Here is a 27,326-nt window from a genome sequence, read left to right on the forward strand (position 1 = left end):
TAAAAAAAAAATACGTAAAGGGAACACTTAAACAACGCAATATAACTCCAAGTAAATCAAACTTCTGTGAAATCAAACTTAGGAAGCAACACTGATTGACAATCAATTTCACATGCTGTTGGGCACATTCAATTTTGTACAGAACAAAGTATTCATTGAGAATATTTCATTCATTCTGATCTAGGATGTGTTCATTTGAGCGTTCCCTTAATTTTTTTGAGCAATATATAATCTAGATATTAGGAATGCATAAATCCTAATAATAATAGGGTCTATGTTGTGGTGATACTACCACATACAGGCATAACGATTGATGACTAAAAGAAAGAAAAGAAATCTAGTTCTGTGGATATAGGAACACCTTAAAAAAAAAATCCCACCAACAATCCAACCAATCAGAAATGCCCCCCTTAAAATTCCTTCTGTAGCCAGATTGTATCAGCTAGCTACAGAGGTTTTTACTTAGAAATTTCCTTCCTCTCACGCTTTCTGATAAGCAATTTTTTCCACTGTCAGTCATTTGTATGGCACCTATTTAAGCAACTCTGGAGTAATACGATATATGCTGCTCCAAAAAATAAAGGGAAACACTCAAATCAACACATCCTAGATCGGAATGAATGAAATATTCTCATGGAATACTTTGTTCTGTGCAAAGTTGAATGTGCACAACAGCATGTGAAATTGATTATCGATCAGTGCTGCTTCCTAAGTGGACAGTTTGATTTCAGAGAAGTTTGATTTACTTGGAGTTATATTCTGTTGTTTAAGTGTTCCCTTTATTTTTTTTGAGCAGTGTATATTTGAGCCACTTTCCGGAAGGAGCAGCAGTTTTCTTCCACAACGACAGGACCTTTTCCTTGTGGGCCCCCAGATTTTAACGGCAGCTGCATCCACTTGACTGGGCTGCCAGCGATGGATGTATAGCTTGGCAGACTTTGTCACTGTTTGCTGCTCGCAGGGGGCAGGTTAAGCCTGAGGCTACGAAGTGTCTGGCGGAAAAAAGGAGGAAGAGGGGCCACCAGTAGATTGCGGGAGGAACAGCAACCGTCAGGGAGGAGAAGCTGGTGGAGGTGGAGGTGGAGCTGCAAGCGAGACATCACTTGCGGGCCGCAACCGGAGCTTCTGCATCATATGCTCCTCAAGGATCTACCGAGAAGGAAGAGAAGGAATGCTATTTATAAACAACTCCCAGGTCAACCTATTTAACAATAGTTATTTTACAGGGGGTTCTCGACCTGTGACCATAATTGAGCTCAGAATTAACAGTTGTTAAGTCACTGTAATTATTAAGTAGGCTACCATGTGACTGGACCTGGGGTTTTTCCCCCAGTGGTTGTTAATATTGATTGTTTCCTGATTGCTTATTTGACCCCTATGACAATCATTAAGTGTTTTATCTCATGATTCTTGACAAATGTACTGTATGTTTTTTTTATGTACACTAAGAGCATAGGCACCAAAGACAAATTTGGTGCCTATAAAGAATTCTATTACATTCTATTCTAATCTAATTCTATCCTACTCTACTCCTATTCTATTCTACTCCTATTCTATCCTACTCTACTCCCATTCTATCCTACTGTACTCTATTCTATCCTACTCTATTGTATCCTACTCTACTCCTATTCTATTCTACTCTACTCCTATTCTATTCTAATTCTATCCTACTCTACTCCTATTTTATCCTACTCTACTCTACTCCTATTCTATTCTACTCCTATCCTACTCTACTATCCTACTCTACTCCTATTCTATTCTGTTCTATTCTATCCTACTCTACTCCTATCCTATTCTATCCTACGCCTATTCTATTCTATTCTACTCTACTCCTATTCTATTCTATCCTACTCTACTCCTATTCTATTCTGTTCTATTCTATCCTACTCTACTCCTATCCTATTCTATCCTACTCTATTCCTATTCTATTCTATCATACTCTACTCTACTCCTATTCCATTCTATTCTATCCTACTCTACTATCCTATTCTATCCTACTCTACTCCTATTCTATTCTATCCTACTCTACTCTACTCCTATTCTATTCTGTTCTATTCTATCCTACTCTACTCCTATCCTATTCTATCCTACTCTACTCCTATTCTATTCTATCCTACTCTACTCCTATTCTATTCTATTCTGTTCTATTCTATCCTACTGTACTATTCTATTCCTGTTCTGTGCTATTCTGTTCTATTCTATCCTACTCTACTACTCTATCCTACTCTACTCCTATTCTATTCTATTCTATCCTACTCTACTCCTATTCTATTCTATCCTACTCTACTCTACTCCTATCCTACTCTACTCCTACTCTATTCTATCCTACTCTACTCTACTCCTATTCTATTCTGTTCTATCCTACTCTACTCCTATCCTTTTCTATCCTACTCTACTCTACTCCTATTCTGTTCTATTCTATCCTACTCTACTATTCTATTCCTGTTCTGTGCTATTCTGTTCTATTCTATCCTACTCTACTCCTACTCTATTCTATTCTATTCTGTTCTATGCTATTCTGTGAATGTATTTTGCCCAACAGGTGCTGTTTTTAACCACAAAACAGAAGTAAAATGCTGGAAACCAATTTTTGAAAAAAGCACAAAAATTGTGCTTTTTCCAAAGGCAGCTGGACTAGGTTTTTCCTTGAGGACATTTGGCTTCCTCATCTAAGACGCTTCTTTAGTTCTGACTGAAAAACAAAGCCCGACTGCCTTTTAAAAAAGCACCTTTGGGACAACCCCATAACCTGGAGGACCGGGAATCTTCCCAGATGTCAAAAATTGTGGTTATGTGACTGTGGGATGCCGCAAAGGGCCGTTGGGGAAGCAGGTTGCCAGGCAACCAAAATGCAATCCCACGATGGCATTCGCAATGTTCCACGGTCACACGATAGTGTTTCATGATGGTTTTGCCCAAAATCAGGACTGACCTCTGGCTTTCAGCAAAACTACCCATAACAAACCATTGGTTCCCTGAAAGAGTTTGGATTCACTTAGCAACCATGTTGATTCGCTTAACCCCAGATTGAGAACCACTGGTTTAGAGTCATGTATCTGTCCTGAGTGTTTGGTGAACTCCTGTTTCTCTGCTTCGGATTTCTTATCTTGAAAGACTCCTGGGCCTTTTAGCCAAGCCTTTGGAAAGTATGTGAGATAGTAAGAATTAATTGCATTGCTTTGAGTCAAGACTTTGCTGAACGAAGATTAATTAGCAGCTGACTTTTTGCAAGAATGGATTGCTTTTTGATTTGTGCGTGTGTCTCCACTGCTAAGCCAGTTATTAGTAGTGGTGGTTCATTGATTAAATTAAGTTCGTTCAAACAGTGTGTTTTGATACGTTTGCAAGTGGAACATTCAGGATCAGCTTCTATTTTATAATTCGGTACCTGTGTCCGAGGCGGAGTGTCCTCAGCCGGCAAGAGAAAAGGTTCTCCGAAAACTGCTCCCACCCGAGAAGAATACACATGATCTCCTAGCACAGGGCTCTGGATCAGCGTCAGGTGTACCAGCATCTGGTTCCGGAAAGCTGCCACAGAGAACACAAGAAGAATGACGACACCTAGAGCTGGCTATCCCCACTAAAAAAACACATCAGCTCCAACTCCAATGGTTTGGCATGAGCTGCTAAGCTTCTTTAGTAAGAGAGTCTGCATGCCACGTCCAAAAATAAGATAAAATAAAAACAACAATGCTTCCTCATTCTCTCCCAATCCTCTGCCTCAAAATACACTGCTCAAAAAAATAAAGGGAACACTTAAACAACGCAATATAACTCTAAGTAAATCAAACTTCTGTGAAATCAAACTGTCCACTTAGGAAGCACAGAAACATAGAAACATAGAAGACTGACGGCAGAAAAAGACCTCATGATCCATCTAGTCTGCCCTTATACTATTTTCTGTATTTTATCTTAGGATGGATATATGTTTATCCCAGGCATGTTTAAATTCAGTTACTGCGGATTTATCAATCATGTCTGCTGGAAGTTTGTTCCAAGGATCTACTACTCTTTCAGTAAAATAATATTTTCTCACGTTGCTTTTGATCTTTCCCCCAACTAACTTCAGATTGTGTCCCCTTGTTCTTGTGTTCACTTTCCTATTAAAAACACTTCCCTCCTGGACCTTATTTAACCCTTTAACATATTTAAATGTTTCGATCATGTCCCCCCTTTTCCTTCTGTCCTCCAGACTATACAGATTGAGTTCATTAAGTCTTTCCTGATACGTTTTATGCTTAAGACCTTCCACCATTTTTGTAGCCCGTCTGTGGACCCGTTCAATTTTGTCAATATCTTTTTGTAGGTGAGGTCTCCAGAACTGAACACAGTACTCCAGATGTGGTCTCACCAGCACTCTATATAAGGGGATCATAATCTTAACCAAAGCGACATTGATTGACAACCAATTTCATTTTGTTGAACAGCACATTCAACTATGGACAGAACAAAGTATTCAATGATAATATTTCATTCATTCAGATCTAGGATGTGTTAATTTGAGTGTTCCCTTTATTTATTTTGAGCAGTGTATAATCAACACTGGAAGGAAAAAAAGGGACGCTAAAGGTCAAGGCTTAAGTACCACATTTTTTGGACTATAAAAAGCACCAGTGTATAAAACGCACCAAGATTTCAAAGAGGTAAGAAAGAAAAAAAGGTTTTTGTCCTCTCTGGCCTCCAGGAGTATTCTGCAGGCCTCCCAAACCCTCCGTGTACCAAATTTTTCACAAAAATACCCATTTTCTACCCATTTTTGCAAAAAACAGGGCATGCAGAGGGTTTGGGAAGCCTGTAGAGTGCTTCTGGGGGCTGGGGGAAGGAAAAATTGCCATTTTTGTAAAAAAAAAGGCCCGTTTTTCATAAACATGGGGTCAGTGTTCCCTCTAATTTTTTGGGGGGGTGGGCGGAAAAGTATAGTGTCTGAGCGGCAGTCCCTTTGGGACTGGGCGGCACAGAAATAATAAATAAATAAACAAACAAACAAATAAAAACCCACCCTGTTTTGCCTCAGAGAATTTCAAAATAAAATACTGTACTGTGTGTCTATAACAGTGAGCTCATAATAGGGCAACTCTATCAATATCAAAATGCCACTTAAATAGTTGAGCTAGTTTCAAACTAGATTTTGATTTTCTTTCTCTCTTCCTTACTCCCATTCTTTTTCTTTCTCTTTTCCTTCCTCTCTTTTTTCTATCTGTTTCTCTCTCTCCCTCTCTTCCTCTCTCTCTCCTTCCCTCTCACTCTTTCCCTCTCGGCTTCTGGGCAGGTTTGGAAAACTCTGAGTTGATGATGATTTTTAAGTGAGCGATTGCTCACTGCTCAGCTTAGAGGGAACTATGCATGGGGTGCACAGCTGCTTTGGGGAGGCCTGCAGAATGCTCCTAAGGCTTGGGGGAAGGCAAAATCACCCCCGGTTTTTTTTTTTTGCAAAACCAGGGGTGTTTTTGCCTTTCTCCAGCCCCCAGAAACACTCTGTAGGTCTCAAAAATCCTCTGCGCACCACATTTTTGGTTTGTTTGAGATGTATGACTGTTTATTATATTAAGGGGTTTTAAATTGTTTTTAACTATTGGATTTGTACTGTTTTGTTGTTGTGAGCCGCTCCGAGTCTTTGGAGAGGGGCGGCCTACAGATCTAATAAATAATAATAATAATAATAATAATAATAATAATAATAATAATAATAAATGACTGCAACCAGAATGCTGGGGTTGCGGCTGCTGAGCAGTCACATGGGTGTCTTGCTTTAACAACTGCTTTACTCAATGACCGAGATTGGGAATTTGTGACCAGGGACTCCATCACTAAGCAATGTAGTCATAAGGGACATGGTCGTGTGGCAGTACCAAACCCAGCAATTCCTGAAGTTGCCATTAAGGGAATCTTGTAAGTGTTTGGAAACTACAAATTGTGCAAAATGCAGCCCCGCCAGCAGCTATGGGCCTTCGTCGATATGCCCATGTCTCTCCAACACTCCGCCGACTGCATTGGCTGTCAATTTGTTTCCGGACACAATTCAAAGTGTTGGTGATGACCTGTAAAGCCCTCCATGGCATCGGACCACATTACTAATGGGACCGCCTTCTGCTGCATGAATCCCAGCGTCTGGGTAGGTCCCACAGAGTCGGCCTTCTCCAGGTCCTGTCAATTAGACAATGTCGCTTGGCGGGGCCTAGGGGAAGAGCCTTCTCTGTGGGGGCCCCGACCCTCTGGAATCAGCTCCCCCCCGGAGATTCGTACCTCTCCAACCCTCCTTCCCTTTCGTAAGAATTTGAAAACTTATTTATACCACTGGGCCTGGGGTCATTTTGGATATTTAGCTTTTATTATGTTTTAATCTAACTATTTATATTAATTGGATCTTATTGTATTTTGTATATTGTTTTATTGTTGACATGTTATGAGCCGCCACGAAGTGGAGCAGCATACAAATCCAATAAATAAATAAATCAGGGCTTTGGTGGCGGAGTGGTTAGAGTGCAGTAGTGCAAGCTGCTTCTGCTGATCACCAGCTGCCAGCAGTTTGGCAGATCAAATCTCAGAAGGCTCGAGGTTGACTCAGCCTTCCATCCTTCCGAGGTGGGTCAAATGAGGACCAAGACTGCTGACTCTGTGTAAACTGCTTAGAGAAGGCTGTAAAGCACTGTGAAGCGGTATATAAGTCTAAATGCTATTGCTATTGATCGTAGCATCCCAGAGACATGTGACTGCCATTTGCGACCTCCTGCAAGCTTTTCCACTGACCTGGGTGGTCAGAAGTCAGCAGGGAAGACGGCAAATAGCACTTACACGACAGCCATCATAATTTCGAACTGGTTGCTGAGGCATGAAATAGCAATCATATGACTGTTATTAGGTGCCTCTCATTCAGCACCATTGTAACTTCTAATGGTCACTGAATGAGTGGACTTTAAACAAGGACTACCTGCAATGCACTTTTCAGGAAGAGGGAGATTATGATCCCGCTATATAGAGCGCTGGTGAGACCACATTTGAAATACTGTGTTCAGTTCTGGAGACCTCACCTACAAAAAGATATTGACAAAATTGAACGGGTCCAAAGACGGGCTACAAGAATGGTGGAAGGTCTTAAGCATAAAACGTATCAGGAAAGACTTAATGAACTCAATCTGTATAGTCTGGAGGACAGAAGGAAAAGGGGGGACATGATCGAAACATTTAAATATGTTAAAGGGTTAAATAGGGTTCAGGAGGGAAGTGTTTTTAATAGGAAAGTGAACACAAGAACAAGGGGACACAATCTGAAGTTAGCTGGGGGAAAGATCAAAAGCAACATGAGAAAATATTATTTTACCGAAAGAGTAGTAGATGCTTGGAACAAACTTCCAGCAGACGGTAAATCCACAGTAACTGAATTTAAACATGCCTGGGATAAACATATATCCATCCTAAGATAAAATACAGAAAATAGTTTAAGGGCAGACTATGAGGTCTTTTTCTGCCGTCAGTCTTCTATGTTTCTATGCCCACTTTGGGTCCCTTTAGGCCTCCTCTGCCCTGCTGTCACTCACTTGTCACTGGCTGCAGCTGCAACAGGGCACAGCCCTCCTTCGAGTCCAGCACTTTGTAGTACGACAGTGTCTTTCTTGCCTCCTTGTTTTGGAGGCTCTTACGAGACGGGGAAGCCACAGGAACTGCCTGTAATCCAGGCAAGCATCAGCGTTAGCACCAGTCAAGCACAAAGAGTCACGATCATACGTTAAGCTCCAGCACAGAACATTTATGATTCAAGCCCAGACACAAGAATCTAGTCAACTAATGCTCAGCACTAAACTGCTGCTAGATAATAATCAAGGTGTTAAGGGTTATTACCTGTAAGGCCCTACAGATTATTTATGGAACTGCCTTTCTGCCTCACCTGCATTGGCTGCCAATTGGTTTCTGGACTCAATTCAAAGTGTTGGTCGTGATCTATAAAGCCCTACATGGCATGGGACTAGTGTTGGGCGAACCCGCTGAAGTTCGGGTTCGGCGGGTTCGGACGAACTCAACGTCGAAGTTCGGGTAGGTTCGCCGAACCTTGACCGCAACCCCTCTGGCCCGGCGGGCTTCAAGCGGGGGGTGGGCGGGAGGGCTCTGGCTCGAGCCTCCGAGTACTCCCCGCCCCTCCTGGCCATCACCCGCTTGAAGCTGCCGGCGGGGATCCTGAATGGCCGGCCGGCAGAGCCTGCCTCCCGAGCATGACACCCCCCACCTCCAGCGCTTTGCTTCCTGCGGGGCAAGAGGGCTCGGGAGGCAGGTTCTGCCAGCCAGCTTTTCAGGATCCCGGCCGGCAGCTTCAAGCAGGCGATGGCCGGGAGGGGCAGAGAGTATTTGGAGGCTCAAGCCAGAGCCCTCCTGCCCACCGCCCGCTTGAAGCCCGCTGGGCCAGAGGGGTTGCGCTTCAGGTTCGGCGAACATACCCGAACTCTGACGTCGAGTTTGTCCGAACCCGCCGAACCCAAACTTCAGCGGGTTCGCTCAACACTAGTTGGTGCCCGGATGCCCGGTGATGGCCGGGAGGGGCGGGGAGTACTCGGAGGCTCCAGCGGGTGGTGGGTGGGAGGGCGAGGCGGGGAGGGGTCTGAGTCACCCACCACGGTCATCGGCCACCATGGTGGTGTGTTGCTTGAGCCGCTCCAACTTCTGCTTTTTCACGGGGGAAACTGACTTGATCGCACGAGCGGTGGCAAAAGAAATTAAAGGAGGAGGAGGGGCTGTGGTGTCCGAGCCTTTTTTGTAAGAAATAAAAGGAGATTGACACGCACGTGGCTTCCGGGCCTGCGCCGCCCGAAAGTTTTGTCTGACAGGCAGCCGCGGGCTGTTTTGCCGAAGACGGGAGGGCGGGGCCTACGTCAACACAGAACACCCCTCCCCTTTCCCAAGAGCGCCGGGGTGAGCTAAGGCTGCCCTGGGCAATGGGCGCAACAGGCGATTGGTGCAGGCTTTGGTTTAGTTTCCTGCTCGGCAGCCAATCAGTATCGCTCTGGGTTGCAGGACGAGCAGGGCGGTATCGTGGCCTTAACTTCCTTATTTATTTAGTCCAACCTTGGCAACTTTTAAGACTTGTGGACTTCAACTCCCAGAATTCCTCAGCCAGCTTCGCTGAATCAGAGCGCTCCCGCCCACCGCGGTGTTCAAACAAACAGCAAACCTGAACCCGGACTTCTGAAAAGGTCCGGGTTCAGGTTCGGTATGCCGAACACCACAACCTTCGGCACAGACCCGAACTATGCAAGTTTGGTTCGCCCAACACTACATGGGACCAGACTACTTGCGGGACTGCCTTCTGCCGTGTGAATCCCAGAAACCGGTTAGGTCTCACAGAGTTGGCTTTCTCTAGATCCCATCAACTAGACAATGTTGGTTAGTGCGTTCTAGGGGAAGAGCCTTCTCTGTGGGGGCCCCGGCCCTCTGGAATCAACTTCCCCCAGAGATTTGTATTGCCCCCACCCTCCTCACCTTCCATAAGAGTCTTAAGCCTCACCTATGCCATCAAGCTTGGGGTTATTAAATTCTGCCCCCTGGCCAATGAATGTATAATGAGTTTCTTTGAATGTTTTAATGGATATGTATGTATTTTAATAGGTTTTTAAGCTTTTAAATGTAACTTTTTAATCTAATGTTAACTGTATCTCGATGTATACTACCTTTTTTATACTGCCCCGCGTCCTCGGAGTGGGATAATAATAATAATAATAATAATAATAATAATAATAATAATAATAATAGTAATTTGGAAAGGACAGATCCCACAGATTTGGCCTTCTCCAGGTCCTATCAGCCAAGCAGTGCTGGCTGGTGGGGCCGCGGGGAAGGGCCTTCTCTGTTGCAGCTCCGGCCCTCTGGAACCAACTCCCCCCAGAGATTCGCACTGCCCCCACCCTCCTGCCTTTCGAAAGGCCTTTAAAACACGCCTTTTCCGGCAGGCTTGGGGCCACTGAGTGACAACATCTTGCTCTGGCCACTAGCTATGAATGAATGACAGATGAGAGTCTTTTTAATTTTAGGGTTTTAAACTTTGTATTTCCCTTTTAACCTTGTATACCGCTCTGACTCGTCAGGAGAAGGGCAGCCTATAAAAGCAAAATAATAAATATATGAATAAGCAGAATTCAGGGGGAGCAGGGCTAGATTTGGATCCTTTGTGGTGATGCAAGGATTCCAAACTAATGATGCCTTTAACTCCGCCTTCCCCAGCTCTGTTTGGTCTTCTCCCACATCATCTAATTAAATCTGTGCCCAGGGAAGGAAGTGCAATTCCAGATTGGCAATATTGGGATTTTTTTTAATCTGTTACCCTTCTTGTCCAGAATAGCAGCCAGAAGCCTTCTAGAACCACAATCTAAAACTCTTCTGTCCATACCCCACTTACCACATTAAGGCCATCAATCTCCACCAACTTGAGGCCTGTGTGAACTTCTCCTTCAGTAGCTACTGGAGTCCTGGTAGTCACAGCACTGCAAAGAGAAGGATATCAGGCAATGCTTTGAAAACGATAGGGAAAGTGCGTGGATAAAATATATCCACAGCTCACATTAGAGAAACATCTTTCGGCTGTGGCGAGGGGGCCGTTTGCCCAGGTTCGCCTGGTGCACCAGTTGCGGCCCTATTTGGACCGGGAGTCACTGCTCACAGTCACTCATGCCCTCATCACCTCGAGGCTCGACTACTGTAATGCTCTCTACATGGGGCTACCTTTGAAAAGTGTTCGGAAACTTCAGATCGTGCAGAATGCAGCTGCGAGAGCAATCATGGGCTTTCCCAAAAATGCCCATATAACACCAACACTCCGCACTCTGCATTGGTTGCCGATCAGTTTCCAGTCAGAATTCAAAGTGTTGGTTATGACCTATAAAGCCCTCCATGGCACCGGACCAGATTATCTCAGGGACCGCCTTCTGCTGCATGAATCCCAGCGACCTTTTAGGTCCCACAGAGTGGGCCTTCTCCGGGTCCCGTCAACTAAACAATGTCGTTTGGCGGGGCCCAGGGGAAGAGCCTTCTCTGTGGCGGCCCCGGCCTTCTGGAACCAACTCCCCCCGGAGATTAGAATTGCTCCCACCCTCCTCACCTTTCGTAAGCTCCTTAAAACCCACCTCTGCCGTCAGGCATGGGGGAACTGAGATACTCTTTCCCCCCTAGGCCTTTACAATTTATGCATGGTATGTTTGCTTGTAGGTATGATTGGTTTTAAAATAAGGGTTTTTTAGTTGTTGTAGTATTGGATTTACATGCTGTTATTATTATTGTTGTTAGCCGCCCCGAGTCTACGGAGAGGGGCGGCATACAAATCCAATAAATAAATAAATAAATAAATATATTCCTTTAGGAAAAGCTTTCCTTAACGGATGCTCTCCAGGTACTTGGATTGCAAAATTTCCAACTGAAGAATCTAATGAGTCCACAATCTCCCATCCATCCCCCAAAAGGAAAACAATAGAAAATGTTTTCTCACCAGTAAGTAGCAACTGGCTGTTTTTTCTTCTTACGCTGACTGTAAAAATCTTGGAGATATCGGGTGGTTTTTGGGCAGCTTGACAGCAGAACAAGCCCAGAACCTTCCCTATAAAATGCACAAAGTCTTTAAGAAATATCCACCCATTCTTTGACCGGAGCTATTAATAAATCTCACTGAATGATGGAGACTCTACTCAAAAAGAGGATAAATCAGCACCTAAAAAACAATAACTTATTAGACCCAAATCAGCATGGCTTTACTGAAGGCAAATCATGTCAGACTAATCTCATTGATTTCTTTGACTATGTCACAAAGGTGTTGGATGAAGGTGGTGCCGTGGATATTGCCTACCTGGACTTCAGCAAAGCCTTTGATACGGTTCCACATAAAGAGCTGATAGATAAATTAGTGAAGATTGGACTTAATCCCTGGATAGTTCAATGGATTTGCAGCTGGCTGAAGCGTAGACATCAGAGAGTTATTGTTAATGGCGAGTATTCTGAGCAGAGTCAGGTTACAAGCGGTGTGCCACAAGGGTCTGTTCTGGGTCCTATTCTTTTTAATATGTTTGTGAGTGACATAGGGGAAGGTTTGGTAGGGAAGGTTTGCCTATTTGCCGATGACTCTAAAGTGTGCAATAGGGTTGATATTCCTGGAGGCGTCTGTAATATGGTAAATGATTTAGCTTTACTAGATAAATGGTCTAAGCAATGGAAACTGCAGTTTAATGTTTCCAAATGTAAAATAATGCACTTGGGGAAAAGGAATCCTCAATCTGAGTATTGTATTGGCAGTTCAGTGTTGGCAAATACTTCAAAAGAAAAGGATTTAGGGGTAGTGATTTCTGACAGTCTCAAAATGGGTGAACAGTGCAGTCAGGCGGTAGGGAAAGCAAGTAGGATGCTTGGCTGCATAGCTAGAGGTATAACAAGCAGGAAGAGGGAGATTATGATCCCACTATATAGAATGCTGGTGAGACCACATTTGGAATACTGTGTTCAGTTCTGGAGACCTCACCTACAAAAAGATATTGACAAAATTGAACGGGTCCAAAGACGGGCTACAAGAATGGTGGAAGGTCTTAAGCATAAAACGTATCAGGAAAGACTTCATGAACTCAATCTGTATAGTCTGGAGGACAGAAGGAAAAGGGGGGACATGATCGAAACATTTAAATATATTAAAGGGTTAAATAAGGTCCAGGAGGGAAGTGTTTTTAATAGGAAAGTGAACACAAGAACAAGGGGACACAATCTGAAGTTAGTTGGGGGAAAGATCAAAAGCAACATGAGAAAATATTATTTTACTGAAAGAGTAGTAAATCCTTGGAACAAACTTCAAGCAGACATGGTAGATAAATCCACAGTAACTGAATTTACTGGGATAAACATATATCCATCCTAAGATAAAATACAGAAAATAGTATAAGGGCAGACTAGATGGACCATGAGGTCTTTTTCTGCCGTCAGACTTCTATGTTTCTATGTTTCTATGAATGGAGAAAACCAAAGTTCTGTTTGAGACCACTCAACTAATTTACAGAAATGATGGGATCTGAACTTTGGACATTTTTCATGCAGTTTTAGTTTACATCATATCATGAGCCATTGCTGACTTAACTCATAATCCTGGATAATCATACAATTGGCTTGAATATAGTAACTGAATCAGACAAACTACAGGTAGTTCTTGACTTATAACCAATTAAGCCCATAATTATGTTTGGATGATCATTAAGGTGGTCACCCAAGATGACATAACCCGATTTTATGACCCTTATTGTGGAACCCACTAAGTGAATGCAGTGGGCATTAAGCAAATGTTAAGATTATTAAGCAAACATGTTTTCTATTGGGCATTTCTTTTGGCTAGAAAACAGAAGAATAGATTAGAATAGAATAGAATAGAATTCTTTATTGGCCAAGTGTGATTGAACACACAAGGAATTTGTCTTTGGTGCACATGCTCTCAATGTACATAAAAGAAAATATACATGACAAAATTGAACTGGTACAAAGATGGGCTACAAGAATGGTGGAAGGTCTTAAGCATAAAACGTATCAGGAAAGACTTAATGAACTCAATCTGTATAGTCTGGAGGACAGAAGGGAAAGGGGGGACATGATCGAAACATTTAAATATGTTAAAGGGTTAAATAAGGTTCAGGAGGGAAGTGTTTTTAATAGAAAAGTGAACACAAGAACAAGGGGGCACAATCTGAAGTTAGTTGGGGGAAAGATCAAAAGCAACGTGAGAAAATATTATTTTACTGAAAGAGTAGTAGATCCTTGGAACAAACTTCCAGCAGACGTGGTTGGTAAATCCACAGTAGCTGAATTTAAACATGCCTGGGATAAACATATATTCACCCCAAGATAAAAATACAGGAAATAGTATAAGGGCAGACTAGATGGACCAAAAGGTCTTTTTCTGCCGTCATACTTCTATATTTCTATTTGTCAATGTATATTTGGCTGGCTGTGAAATTCTGGAAGTTGAAATCTCCAAGTTTTAAAGTTGCCAAGGTTGGAGACCCAATTTAAGGGCACCCTAGGATGGCCTTCGAAGAAGCAACGTGGTTTTTAAAATTAAGCAGACCTGGAGGCCTGATGATGGAAGATAACTTTTGTCTATCACTTTTACATTTCTCCCTGGAACTAGGATTCAGCTACTTACTTTTCTGGAGCTTTGACCACCTCAAGAGTCTGTGGAAGATTTAGATTCTGGCTTAGCTGTGGCAGAACAGATTGCAAAGTCAGTTCTTCTGGCTTGCCTATTGGAGGAAAAGAAACCCTATAAGCGACACACATTCCAAACAAATCTTATTTACCACTCCTTCACTTGTAAGAGAACTTTTCCCCTTACCACTGGAGGTCTGCTTGTCCTCCAGATTAAAATTAATATCAGTTCCTAATTTATTTTAAGAGAACACCTGTTATCTTCACATGTCTCCTAAATTATTTGGAGAAGAGTGCTAACAGAAAATATGCAGATACTTTCACTGATTGATAAAAATGCTTCATTATTTCATTTATAAGAAAAGTATCCAAGACAGTCAGCTGTGTCATACCCCATACAATCACAGGACTGCATACCTGATACAGGGATAGCACAAGATTTGTTAATGGCCACGAGGGTACCTGAAATACAAAATTGAAAGGACAGGTGAGTTCAAAACAATTCCAGAACAGGCTAACAACTGCTCCAGTAATTAGAAGCAATTGCTGCCAACCTGCCTTCCATTGAGGACCGTATATTTCAGGAGTTAAAAAGAGGGCTGTGAAAATATTTACTGACTCCTCACATCCTGTACATAAATTGTTTCAACTCCTACTCTCACAATGACGCCATAGAGTACTGCATACCAAGACAACGATATACAAGAACAGTTTTCCCGAATGCCATCACTCTGCTAAACTAATAATTCCCTCAACGCCATCAAACTATTTTCTAAGTCTGCACTACTATTACTACTAGTTTTTTCCCATCATTCCTATCACCCATTTCCTCCCACTTTTGATTGTAACTTGTTGCTTGTGTCCTTAAGATTTTTATTAATTGTTGTGGTTAGCTCTGGCCCAGCTCCTGCCCCAAGGACTGTGGATGTGGGGGAGACATCCACATGCTGCAGGCCTGTTTTGCCCCCGGTGGAATCTGATGATGAAGGCTCCTCTGACCAAGAAGACATGAGTGACAGGGAGGAGGAGAGTGTGGCAGACATCTCAGAAGGAGATCAATTATCTAGCTCCTCCTTGGATTCAGAACATGAGTTAATGATACAGCCAGGCATGCGGAGAGCGATGCATAGGCAGCAACAACTGAGAGATTATTATCAAAGAAAATGAGGCCACCTGTGGTTGGGTGGGGCTGTGGTAATTAGTGAGGCTGCTATAAATAGCAGCCTGTGGGTTTGGCCATTGTGGAGGATTATCTGATCGTTGTGTTCGTGACTGCTTTACTGACTTTGACCTTTTGTGTGCTGATTTTTCCCTGCTTTGAAACTAAACCAGAGCAAAGTGTGTTTCACTTTGTGAAAGAAGAAGGACTGTGAATTGCCTCACAGCTGCAAGCTAAGTATCACAGAACTGATAAGGGACTTGTACAAATTACCAGTTTGTTTGGAGACGAGTGCTCTTTGCTATACCAAAAGAGGGCTTAGGTTAAGTGAATTTTCATTTATAAAGAACATTGTTTTGAATTTTCAAACGTGTGTGTATCTGAAATTTGTACCTGTGAATTTTTGGGAGGAGTCTACCAGAGAGCCCGACAGAACATTAATATTGTCTCTTGATTGCTTATTTGAACCCTATGACAATCATTAAGTGTTGTACCTCATGATTCTTGACAAATGTATCTTTTCTTTTATGTATACTGAGCATATGCACCAAAGACAAATTCCTTCTTGGTCTAATCACACTTGGCCAATAAAGAAATCTATTTTTGATAACTCAGAAGTTCTGGTGGAGTTGCCTTTAGGGAAGTGGCTATCTTATTACATTTCACAGTTCCCGTATTCATTCCTTTCTTCCCATTTTCTTTTAAGTTCAAGGAAAGGAGAGAGAGAGAGAGAGAAATATATAGACATTTGAAAAATGTACAAAGTGACTCAAATTGTAACTTGTTACTTTCCAAGATAGGTAATCCTTATTTAACAATCATACATTACATTGTGAAGCCAAAACAATTGCTAAGTGAAATCACAACTGTGCTAATGATTTTCCTTCAGTTTTACAATTCTATAAATATCATAAATGCAACGTTTGGTCGTAAAGTTACTTTTCCATCAATGTGGTAACTGTGAATGATGCTAAATGAGGACTACTTGTATCAACAGAAAGGATTCGATCGCAAATGGCTATGAATGACAAAAACAATAGCAATAGCATTTATATACCACTTCATAGTGCTTTTACCGCTCTAAGCGGTTTACAGAATCAGCCTATTGCCCCCCAAAATCTGGGTCCTCATTTTACCCACCTCGGAAGGATGGAAGGCTGAGTCAACCTTGAGCTGGTGGTGAGATCTGAACTGCTGAACTATAGCTAGCAGTCAGCTGAAGTTTTTTGTGATCACATGATCTTGGGATTGCTATGTTGGTCATAAGTATAAGGATAAGATTTTTTTCAGTGCCATTGCAACTTTGAATGGTCATTCAATAAATGGCTCTATATTGAGAACTCCCTGCATATACCAGGGTGATTCAACAGAAAACACAGACACATATGTATATACAGTATATATATTAAAAACTTATAACAATAATGGAATTTGAATTCAGCAAGGTTTCACTACCATTGGCTCAAGAATTATGAGAGAAGACACATACCATCCGCATGGACTATAGATGTTTTCAATATTTTCAACAAGGAATCAGGCTCCAGTGACTTTAAAGGTTTCAAGTAGCTTATTTTATTGGGGGTTTCTCCCATTGACTTGTCTACTTTTTTAAGGTTCAGCAAGTGATACCTAAGTAAAAAAAAATTATTAAAAAATATGACACTTGTATTTTTTTTCTAGTAATTTTCTAGTACAATACCTCGTGATTCTTGACAAATGTATCTTTTCTTTTATGTTCACTGAGAGCATATGCACCAAAGACAAATTCCCTGTGTGTCCAATCACACTTGGCCAATAAAGAATCGTAGTGTATTCTATTCTATTCCAACTGTTTTTGGTTACATGTAGATGACTACACTAGACACTCTTGGCAGTTAAGGGCTGGAATTATGCCCATCAAAAGATTCACAGGATGCAATGAGGGGGAAACCTAGATGTTGCTGCACAGCAGTGAGTGTTTGCAACTGCAGAGCAGCAACATCCAGGATATTTCGTATCAATATTTTCATCCCTCGCTGCATTTCTCGTGGGCACCAGTCATGCCTGTTGAGCTTCTGCCTGTCACGCACCGAACAGACCGAAGCCCGAGTAGAAGATGATAATGGAAACCGACCGACTTTTCTTTTTCTTACCAAGACGGAGGGGTGCTGAAATGCGCGCGCAGCCTCCCGCGCCCGCCTCCCGCCCGGTGGAGGCTAAGCCCGAACATCCCCGAGCGCGCGGCGACCCAACCCGGAAGTGTCTGCTGCACGGTAGACAAAGCATGCGACGCCTGCATAAATCTAATGAAGAAGCGCGGTGCCTGCTGGGAAATGTAGTTTCCTTCCAGAGAGAGAGAGAGGAGAGAGAGAGAGAGAGGGAGACAAAGTGGGAGGGGGGAGCAAATGACACTTAGCACCGCCTCTTTTCCCAAGCACCCGGGAAAGCCCGCCCGACCCAAAGAAGCAGCCATTGACAGAAAGTACAAATTCGCGGGAGGCGGGGCTCCAAGAGCAACACGTTAGCACATGTGAACACGCATGCGCTCTTCGCTTCGGCGGTCCCTCTCTCTGACCCTCGTGAAAGATGGCTTCGCGCGCGGGACCTCGAGCCACGGGAACCGATGGCAGCGACTTCCGGCACCGGGAGCGCGTGGCCGAGCATTACCAAATGAGGTGGGGTGTGGGGTGTCGCGCTCATGCACCCATTAGGAAGCGAAAAGAAATATATATATAGTGTATATATATATTTGCTTCTTGTCTTTAAACCTGCATGTTGCAGCACATCGAAGGCTGCCGCCTTCCTGCCTGCCCTGTCTGATCCGTGCTCTGCAACCGACTCGGCAGGACGATTGTCGTTTAGTTGCTCTTGTCGATCATTGAATTGGTGGTTTCCCCTAAAATGAGAATCAGTTAGTGCATTTCTCTCCCCCTCCCTTTATGTGTGTATATGTGTATATGTGTATGTATGTATGTATGTATGTATGTATATGTCTTCGTATGTATGTGTGTGTGTAGATATAAACTATAGATCTATACTAGTCTCCCTTTTCATTATGAGCAAAAATATGTTACACACACACACACACACACACACAAGACGGATAGCATGCTGTTCGATTGCAGTGGCTTGGTGCATCCTCTATGTCACAGCAGGTAGTGGTGGCAGCATTTAGCTCACCTCAAAATAGCTAAACAGGATTAGTACTTATTATTAATTATTATTAGTAATTAGATTTATTATTATTTTTATTATTATTATTATCCGCCCTTCTCACAGACTAGCCAACCATCCTCTTTTATTTATTTATTTATTTGTTGATTGATTGGATTTATATGCCGCCCCTCTCCGAGGACTCGGAGGATTGGATTTATTGCCTAGATAATATGCCTTTGGGGTCAGCAAGATTTGACTTGCTGGAGGCCCTCTTTCATCCAAATAAAATGCTTTTGCAAGGTTTGAATGAGAAATGTGCTTGTTAAAGCAACTTTCTCGAGATCTAAATGGAGTTTATTGAGAGAAGAAAACAAGGAAAAACAAGGGTGGCTAGTATCACCTAGACCAGACATCTCCAACCTTGGTAGCTTTAAGACTTGTGGACTTCAACTCCCAGAATTCCTCAGCCAGCTTGGTTTTGCTGGCAGAGGAATTCTGGGGGTTGAAGTCCACACGTCTTAAAAGTTGTCAAGGTTGGAGAACCCCGATCTAGACAGACTTTCAAATGGAACAAATCCATTCAATCCAGCTATCTTTAACGTCTTCACTTTCACCACATTTTCGATACTTATTTCAGAGAATGTGGCCTCCTTTGATGTTAAGCAAGCCTTCCTTGTTTTCTCGGACATTGTCCTCTGTTTTTTGGAATGGAGAAGAGTAGAGAAGTATCTTTACTTGTAAACATAGGTTTTAGCAGGGTTATTGTTTTATGCAAGTCACTTTAAACTCATGGCAACTTTCTGGAGGAGTCTCTAACAATCTTCTTGGCAAGGATTTTTGATTTCAAAGGTTCTCTGATGTCATGAGTTTGGCCAACCAATCAAAGTATTATTGGATACTTAAGCCCACCTTACTTACTGATTTATTTATTACATTTTATCATGCCTCTATTTAGCATTTAGACTTAGCTAAATTTAGCATTTAGGCTTCACGGTTATTTACGGGTTCACAGTGCTTTATAGCCCTCTCTAAGCAGTTGACAGAGTCAGCACATTGCCTCCAACAATCTGGGTCCTCATTTTACCCACCTCAGAAGGATGGAAGGCTGAGTCAACCTGAAGCCTGGTGAGATTTGAACTGCAAAATTGCAGCTAGCAGTCAGCTGAAATTATTCTCAGTGCCGCAGTCTAACCACTGCACCACCTGAGCTCAATGTTACCACTTTATAAATATCTCAAGGTGGAGAACATACATACCGTATTTTTTGCAGTATAAGATGCACCATTCCCCCCTCCCAAAAGAGGCTGAATTATATTCCAAAAATACGGTAATACACCTCCCTTCTTTTCCTATTTACCCTGCAACAACGACCTTGTGAGTTGAGTTGGGTTGAAAGAGCATGATTGATCAATTCATGCAACCAGCTTTCACGCCTAAGGCAGAAATAGAGCCAGAAATAGTCTTGTGGTTTTTAGGCCAGCACCTTAACCACGATGGATTATTCGTTGATTGATATAGGAACTGACTTGGTTTTTCTAGCGGCTGAAAAAAGAGGTAAATGGAAACCAAAAGATAGAGTCTGTCTTTCCAGGCGTTTAATATGTTGCCGATTTACCAGATCTTTCTTTCTTTCTTTCTTTCTTTCTTTCTTTCTTTCTTTCTTTCTTTCTTTCCTTCTTTCCTTCCTTCTTTCTTTCTTTCCCCTCCTTCCCTCCCTCCCCCCTCCCCCCCTTCCTTCCTTCCTTCCCTCCTTCCCTCCCTCCCTTCCTTCCTTTGATTTCTATGCCACCCTTCTCAAAGCAACTCAGGGTGGCGTACCTGAGTGGGTACATATTGAAAAATGAGAAAGTTGTCATAATCTTCCCTGTGACATAGGTGCCACAAAGTGGTCATTCTTGGCAGGGGTGGAATTGAAAAGCCAGGGTAAATGTTTCAGTAAATACTGTGTACAGCTGTCACTTGGTGGCAATTTAGCTGGTGAAGCTTTTTCCATTGCAATATCATTCCACTGGGAAAAACGGTCAGCAAATGTTTGCTTGCTAGGCTTTGGGAGAAAAACATTTTCACAAATACCTCTTCACCTTTCTCACGAAACAGTTTTCCTCAAAGAAGCAATGTGCATAGGCCTCCCTGAAGTCTGGGACAGTGAAAAAATGTCCAAACATTTCAGGACAAATCTGATTTTTACAAAGCCTGGAACAAGTGGTATAATTGGCTTAGCCAAAACAAATATTCAAAATTCCAAAACTAAATAAAAACTGAGACAACCTAAATACAGAGAAGATCTAAATGTCTATCTTCCTACACGGACCGAAAGAAATTAATTTTAGAAATTTACTAATAATAGTTAACCAAAGCGAACGCATCAGACCGTTATTTTAATTATCAAATGAATACAAAGTTATGAAGAAATATATCATATACAGTAGTACCTCTAGATACGAGCTGCTCCACATGCGATCATTCCAAGTTACGAGCCACGACGGGAGCAAAATTTCTGTTCGACACCCGAGCTCAAATTCGGGATACGAGCCGAGCTTCCACTAGGTGGCGCAAGAATCCTTGCTTCTGGTTATCTCGGCATGGAAAAACAAAGGCTAAAGGCATTCGTTTGAGATACGAGTTGATCAACATACGAGCTCAGTTCTGGAACGAATTAAACTTGTATCTAGAGGTACTACTATATTATAATCAATTTAATTTCTTTGTTTTAGTATACAAAATCACTTAAAACAAAGTTATAAACACATATAAGATACATAGGAGATACACACTTTATCAACAGGTCGTAGAACATAAAGATCAACAGGATGTATTCAAGTATGTTGAATGTCTTCTACATAAATATGTTTACATAGAGAGATTTATAAGTGATTGCGTAATTGTGAATGTAAACTTGTATATATGAAAATATTTGTGTGAATGTATGTTTGATTGTTTATTTGTCTTCTCTTTTTTATGAATACATTTGATAAAGATTATTAAAACAATAAACAAATGGGCAAACCAGAACTTCGGAAAAAAGGACTTCCAATTTGCCCATAATGTTGTTTTTCGCACTCAGGTTCTTCAGGAAGTTTCCCCGAAGCTTCAGGAGTGCAAAAACAGCCCAACGGGCAAAACGGAAGTCTGTTTTTCCAAACTTCCGGTTTGCCTGTTGGACTGGTTTTTGCACTCTGGGCTATAGGTTCGCCATCATGGATCTATCCCGTAGTTCAGGAATAGGTAATGAAGCAACCATTGGTGTTTTTTCTTAATAGCTGTCAGATTATCTGCAGTAGCTGGATAGTTTTTTCCCCCAAAAAAGATTATTTTAAATGAAATAAAAGGAAGTGCCCATTGAAAATAAGTACCAGTTTTATTTGTAAAGATAGTGCTCGACTTACAATCACAATTGAGCCCAATTTTTTTTTTTTTAAATAGAATTTATTAGTTTTAGGTCTTTTTTAATTTAAAAAATTATTTATTTATTTATTTATTAGATTTGTATGCCGCCCCTCTCCGTAGACTCGGGGCGGCTCACAACACAATAAAACAGTTCATGACAAATCTAATAATTTACAATTTAAAATATTAAAAAAACCCCATTATTAAGCAGACATACATACAAACATACCATACATAAATTATATAGGCCCGGGGGAAATAATCTCAGTTCCCCCATGCCTGACGACAAAGGTGGGTTTTGAGGAGTTTACGAAAGGCAAGGAGGGTGGGGGCAGTTCTAATCTCTGGGGGGAGCTGGTTCCAGAGAGTCGGGGCCGCCACAGAGAAGGCTCTTCCCCTGGGGCCTGCCAACCAACATTGTTTAGTTGACGGGACCCAGAGAAGGCCAACTCTGTGGGACCTAATCGGTCGCTGGGATTCGTGCAGCAGAAGGCGGTCTTGGAGATACTCGGAGATACAATAAATACACTAAGTGATTCTGCATTGTTACATCATTGAGCCCAGTTTTCTAAGCAAGGCAAGTGCAGGATCAAACTCACCATTCTTCCTTCTGTCTTTTCTCTGCTGTCCACAGCGTATCGCTCAAGTCAGAGATTAAGAAGCTGATCTACATGCAGGTGGGCCTGTGGCTGTTGGTGGCAGCCCAGATGTGCGTGGCTCACTTCAGACTCTTACCCCACGACAAGGTGGCCATGCCTTACCAGTGGGAGTACCCGTACTTGCTCAGCATCGTCCCTTCCCTCTTTGGCCTCTTCTCCTTCCCCCGAAACAACATCAGCTACCTGGTGATTTCCATGATCAGCACCGGCCTCTTTTCAGTGGCGCCTCTCATCTACGGCAGCATGGAGATGTTCCCGATGGCCCAGCAGCTGTACCGCCACGGCAAGGCCTACCGTTTCATCTTCGGTTTCTCTGCGGTCTCCGTCATGTATTTGTTGGTGGTGGTGGCGGTGCAAGTTCACGGCTGGCAACTTTATTACAGCAAGAAGCTCTTGGACTCCTGGTTTACCAGCACTCAGGAGAAGAAGAAGAAGTAAACAAGAGGGTTGGGCAGCTGCATGCATCAACACTTGCTTGGATTTGAGGGGTGGGGGAGAGGGGGGGAGGTCGATAGCGCTCTTGGGTTTCTCTTCACAATTCATACTGAGCAAATGGGAGATCCGGGAGTTCCACCTGCCTGAATGAACATTGAACTAGGCTCTGCGGGGTTTTTTTTTCCAGCTGCTGTGATTTTACAACTGGGAGTTGTAGACTTGGTTAGTCCTGCTTTGAAAGGGATTTAGGGAATCTTCCTTCCAAAGGAGAGGCAACGGATTACCCTTTAGAGCAGGGGTGTTGCAAACTCGTGGGCCAGAAATGCCACACGCTGGCTAGGCCCACCCCCGTTTTCAATAAATAAGGGGGGAAATGGCAATACGTCATATGACAGCAGCATGTCATCACGAGTTTAACAATCCTGTTTTAGAGATAATGCTTCCATCACTTGAGTTAGGCAGACGAGACTTGGCTGGGAGTCTCCTGTTGGTTTGAAGGAAACCAATATTGAGCTATGCACTTTAAAAGGTTCGCCTGTGCACTATTTTGAATTACGCTGTGAATAATTGGGTCCTGGTAGAAATAGGAAAACAGCACACAAGGCCAGAAAACCCCTCTTCCCTCCCTCCCTCCCCTCCCTCCCTTCCTTCCCTCCCTCTCCTACTTCAGAATATTATACACTGCTTAAAAAATAAATAAATAAAGGGAACACTTAAATAGCACATCTTAGATCTGAATGAATGAAATATTCTCATTGAATACAGTGGTACCTCTACTTAAGAAATTAATTCGTTCTGTGATCAGGTTCTTAAGTAGAAAAGTTTATAAGTAGAAGCAATTTTTCCCATAGGAATCAATGTAAAAGCAAATAATGTGTGCAAACCCATTAGGAAAGAAATAAAAGCTCGGAATCTGGGTGGGAGGAGGAGGTGGAAGAAGAGGAGGAGGACAGTCGCTGCCGAAGGAAGAAGATGAGGTGAATCAAAAAAATCCAAAACTTTAAGGCTTAAAAATAATAGGGACTCTGAGGCGGTGAGGAGGAGCACGCGCCTCCCATATACCCAGCGCAAGGCTGCCTCCCATACACTGCGCCAGGGAGAGAAACCCAGGGGGAATGGCAGGAAACTGGCCGGGCCTTCATGCCACTCTCAAATTTACATAGAAACAGAAACAGAAGTCTGATGGCAGAAAAAGACCTCATGGTCCATCTAGTCTGGCCTTATACTATTTTCTGTATTTTATCTTAGGATGGATATATGTTTATCCCAGGCATGTTTAAATTCAGTTACTGTGGATTTACCAACCACGTCTGCTGGAAGTTTGTTCCAAGGATCTACTACTCTTTCAGTAAAATAATATTTTCTCATGTTGCTTTTGATCTTTCCCCCAACTAACTTCAGATTGTGTCCCCTTGTTCTTGTGTTCACTTTCCTATTAAAAACACTTCCCTCCTGGACCTTATTTAACCCTTTAACATATTTAAATGTTTCGATCATGTCCCCCCCCCCCCCTTTCCTTCTGTCCTCCAGACTGTACAGATTGAGTTCATGAAGTCTTTCCTGATACGTTTTAAGACCTTCCACCATTCTTGTAGCCCATATTTCCTGGGAAATTTCCTGGGAAATTTTTCCAGGCTCGGGTTCTTAAGTAGAAAATGGTTCTTAAGAAGAGGCAAAAAAATCTTGAACACCCGGTTCTTATATAGAAAAGTTCTTAAGCAGAGGCGTTCTTAGGTAGAGGTACCACTGTACTTTGTTCTGTACAAAGTTGAATGTGCTAACAAAATGAAATTGATTGTCAATCAGTGTTGCTTCCTAAGTGAACAGTTTGATTTCACAGAAGTTTGATTTACTTGGAGTTATATTCTGTGGTTTAACTTTATTTTTTTGAGCAGTATATGATCCAAACCCAGTCAAAAGATTATTGTTACCTGTGGTCATGCCAGGAGCAGCTACTTACCCTGGTGGTAAGAGCTGCCGCCCCAATTTTACTCTTTCTCCAGCCCTGCCAATCAGGGACTGGTACATGCCAAGCACTGAGACCTCCGTTGCTGAACTTACCCTCAGCTTGAATTGCCGTCTTCCACTATAGCCAGCCCAACAGGGACTTTTTTAACAAGCTGCCTAGGTGTTCCAGGAATGGCTGCCGCTACCCATCTCTGCTCTTGATGCTTGTGAACCAAATAAAATGCTACCTTAAAAAAATCTTGTTCTCAGTTAATGTGTTTTTTAAAGTGGATCATGTGTCTTTATGGTTTATGGTTTATGGTTCCAACAAATTCAGTCGTTCTACTGTAAGACCTTAATTTTGTTAAGAAAATACATTAGCTCCTGTAAGAGGTATGCAGTGATACCTTGTCTTACAAATTTAATTGGTTCCGGGACGAGGTTCTTAAGGTGAAAAGTTTGTAAGACAAAACAATGTTTCCCATAGGAATCAGTGGAAAAGCGATTAATGCGTGCAAGCCCAAAATTCACCCCTTTTGCCAGCCGGGATTCCCCTGAGGCTCCCCTCCATGGGAAACCCCACCTCTGGACTTCTGTGTTTTTGCGATACTGCAGGGGAATCCCAGCAGGGGAATCTCAGCATCACAAAAACGAGCGCTTCGCTGGCAACAGAAGTCTGGAAATCCCACCTCCGGACCTCTGTGTTTTTGCGATGCTGCGATTCCCCTGAGGTTCCCCTCGCTGGGAAACCCCACCTCCAGACTTGCGTTGCCAGCGAAGCGCCCGTTTTTGTGCTGCTGGAATTCCCCTGCAACATCACAAAAACAAGCAAATCTGGAGGTGGGGTTTCCCATGGAGGGGAGCCTCAGGGAAATCCCAGCAGCGCAAAAAATTGACAGGTAGGACATTGTAGCAGATAATTTTATGTACTACATTTAGGTCAGATCGAAGATGGCAAAGTTCTAAGTTGTGTAAGTCCAAAATTTCAAGTCTGGTGGCATAAGGTATTCTGTTGCAAGCAGAGGAGTGGAGGACTCGACTCAAGAAATATCTCTGGACACGTTCCATTGTATCAATGTTTGATATGTAGTGCAGGTTCCGACAGATGAGTTGTGAAGAATCTAATGATTTTTGTTGTTGTTTTGGTGCCTTTGAAATAGTACTGAGTCTTGCTGACTATCTGAACTAATCCTTGCAGTGTTTTTGGCAAGCATTCAGATTTTACCTCCTTCCTAAAGTGGAGAGTGAGGGCCTGGCATAAGTGTCCAGTTGGCCTCATCCTCAGGTGGTCTAGAACTTATTGTCTCCTAGTTTCTACCTTGATGCTTTAATCATTGCAACAAACTGTACACTTTGATTTAATGAAAATCAGCCAAGACCAGCATGGTGCAGTTATCTAAATGCCGATTGAGAGAAAAACAATGATAATCACAGGGCAGTGGTTTACCACCACCGGTAGCAGATTTCTGAAAACTGATGGTTGTTATGATAAACGGAGAATTCTGCAGTACACGATCTAAATGTTTATTCCTGGAATGTTGTACCACAATGCTAGGAAAGTGGCAGGGTTTGCAACAAGGAAAGCCCCATTTTTCTTCGTTTAAAATAATTTAAAATGACATGAGGACAAGTGAGGGCTAAACCAAGCAATGTTTTTGCTGGGGTTTTAGTTGGCGCCAGGATGTAATAAATCTGCTCCAGCTGGCTCTTAACATATTTTGATACGCCCAAGTTACTGTATTTTTCACCATATAAGACACACCTTCCCCTCCCCCTTAAAAGAGGTTGAATATTTGGGGGCGTCTTATACTCCGAATGTGGCTTTTTTGGATATTTTCAAGAGGAGATTGGACTGCCATTTGGCTGGAGTGCTGTAGGATTTCCTGCTCAAGCAGGGGGTTGAACCTGATGACCTGTAAGGTCCCTTTCAACTATAATAATAATAATAATATTAATAATAATAATAATAATATTCCTGGAGGGGTCTGTAATATGGTAAATGATTTAGCTTTACTAGATAAATGGTCAAAGCAATGGAAACTGCAGTTTAATGTTTCCAAATGTAAAATAATGCACTTGGGGAAAAGGAATCCTCAATCTGAGTATTGTATTGGCAGTTCTGCCTTAGCAAAAACGTCAGAAGAGAAGGATTTAGGGGTAGTGATTTCTGACAATCTCAAAATGGGTGAGCAGTGTGGTCGGGTGGTAGGAAAAGCAAGTAGGGTACTTGGCTGCATAGCTAGAGGTATAACAAGCAGGAAGAGGGAGATTATGATCCCGCTATATAGAATGCTGGTGAGACCACATTTGGAATACTGTGTTCAGTTCTGGAGACCTCATTTACAAAAAGATATTGACAAAATTGAACGGGTCCAAAGACGGGCTACAAGAATGGTGGAAGGTCTTAAGCATAAAACATATAAGACTTAATGAATTCAATCTGTGTAGTCTGGAGGACAGAA

General features: G+C 42.5%; 2 protein-coding genes across 2 annotated transcripts; one reads left to right on the forward strand and one right to left on the reverse strand.

Moving 5' to 3' along the window:
- Positions 1-778: 778 nt before the first annotated feature.
- Positions 779-17,550, reverse strand: LOC139158400 (mitochondrial mRNA pseudouridine synthase RPUSD3-like). Its single transcript, XM_070735708.1, is given in 10 exon segments — positions 779-1,109; positions 1,111-1,149; positions 3,389-3,528; positions 7,536-7,662; positions 10,379-10,463; positions 11,462-11,569; positions 14,141-14,237; positions 14,560-14,604; positions 16,791-16,930; positions 17,434-17,550. Coding segments are annotated over 10 exon segments (1,026 nt in total). The 5' UTR covers positions 17,511-17,550; the 3' UTR covers positions 779-941.
- Positions 17,551-17,820: 270 nt separating this feature from the next.
- On the forward strand, positions 17,821-25,122 carry LOC139158401 (protein jagunal homolog 1-like). The gene is given in 3 exon segments (XM_070735709.1): positions 17,821-17,862; positions 17,864-17,955; positions 22,458-25,122. Coding segments are annotated over 3 exon segments (597 nt in total). The 3' UTR covers positions 22,921-25,122.
- The last annotated feature ends 2,204 nt before the right edge of the window (positions 25,123-27,326 follow it).

Source organism: Erythrolamprus reginae, chromosome 2 (genome assembly GCF_031021105.1).
Source record: "Erythrolamprus reginae isolate rEryReg1 chromosome 2, rEryReg1.hap1, whole genome shotgun sequence".
In the NCBI taxonomy this organism is placed as follows: Eukaryota; Metazoa; Chordata; class Lepidosauria; order Squamata; family Dipsadidae; genus Erythrolamprus; species Erythrolamprus reginae.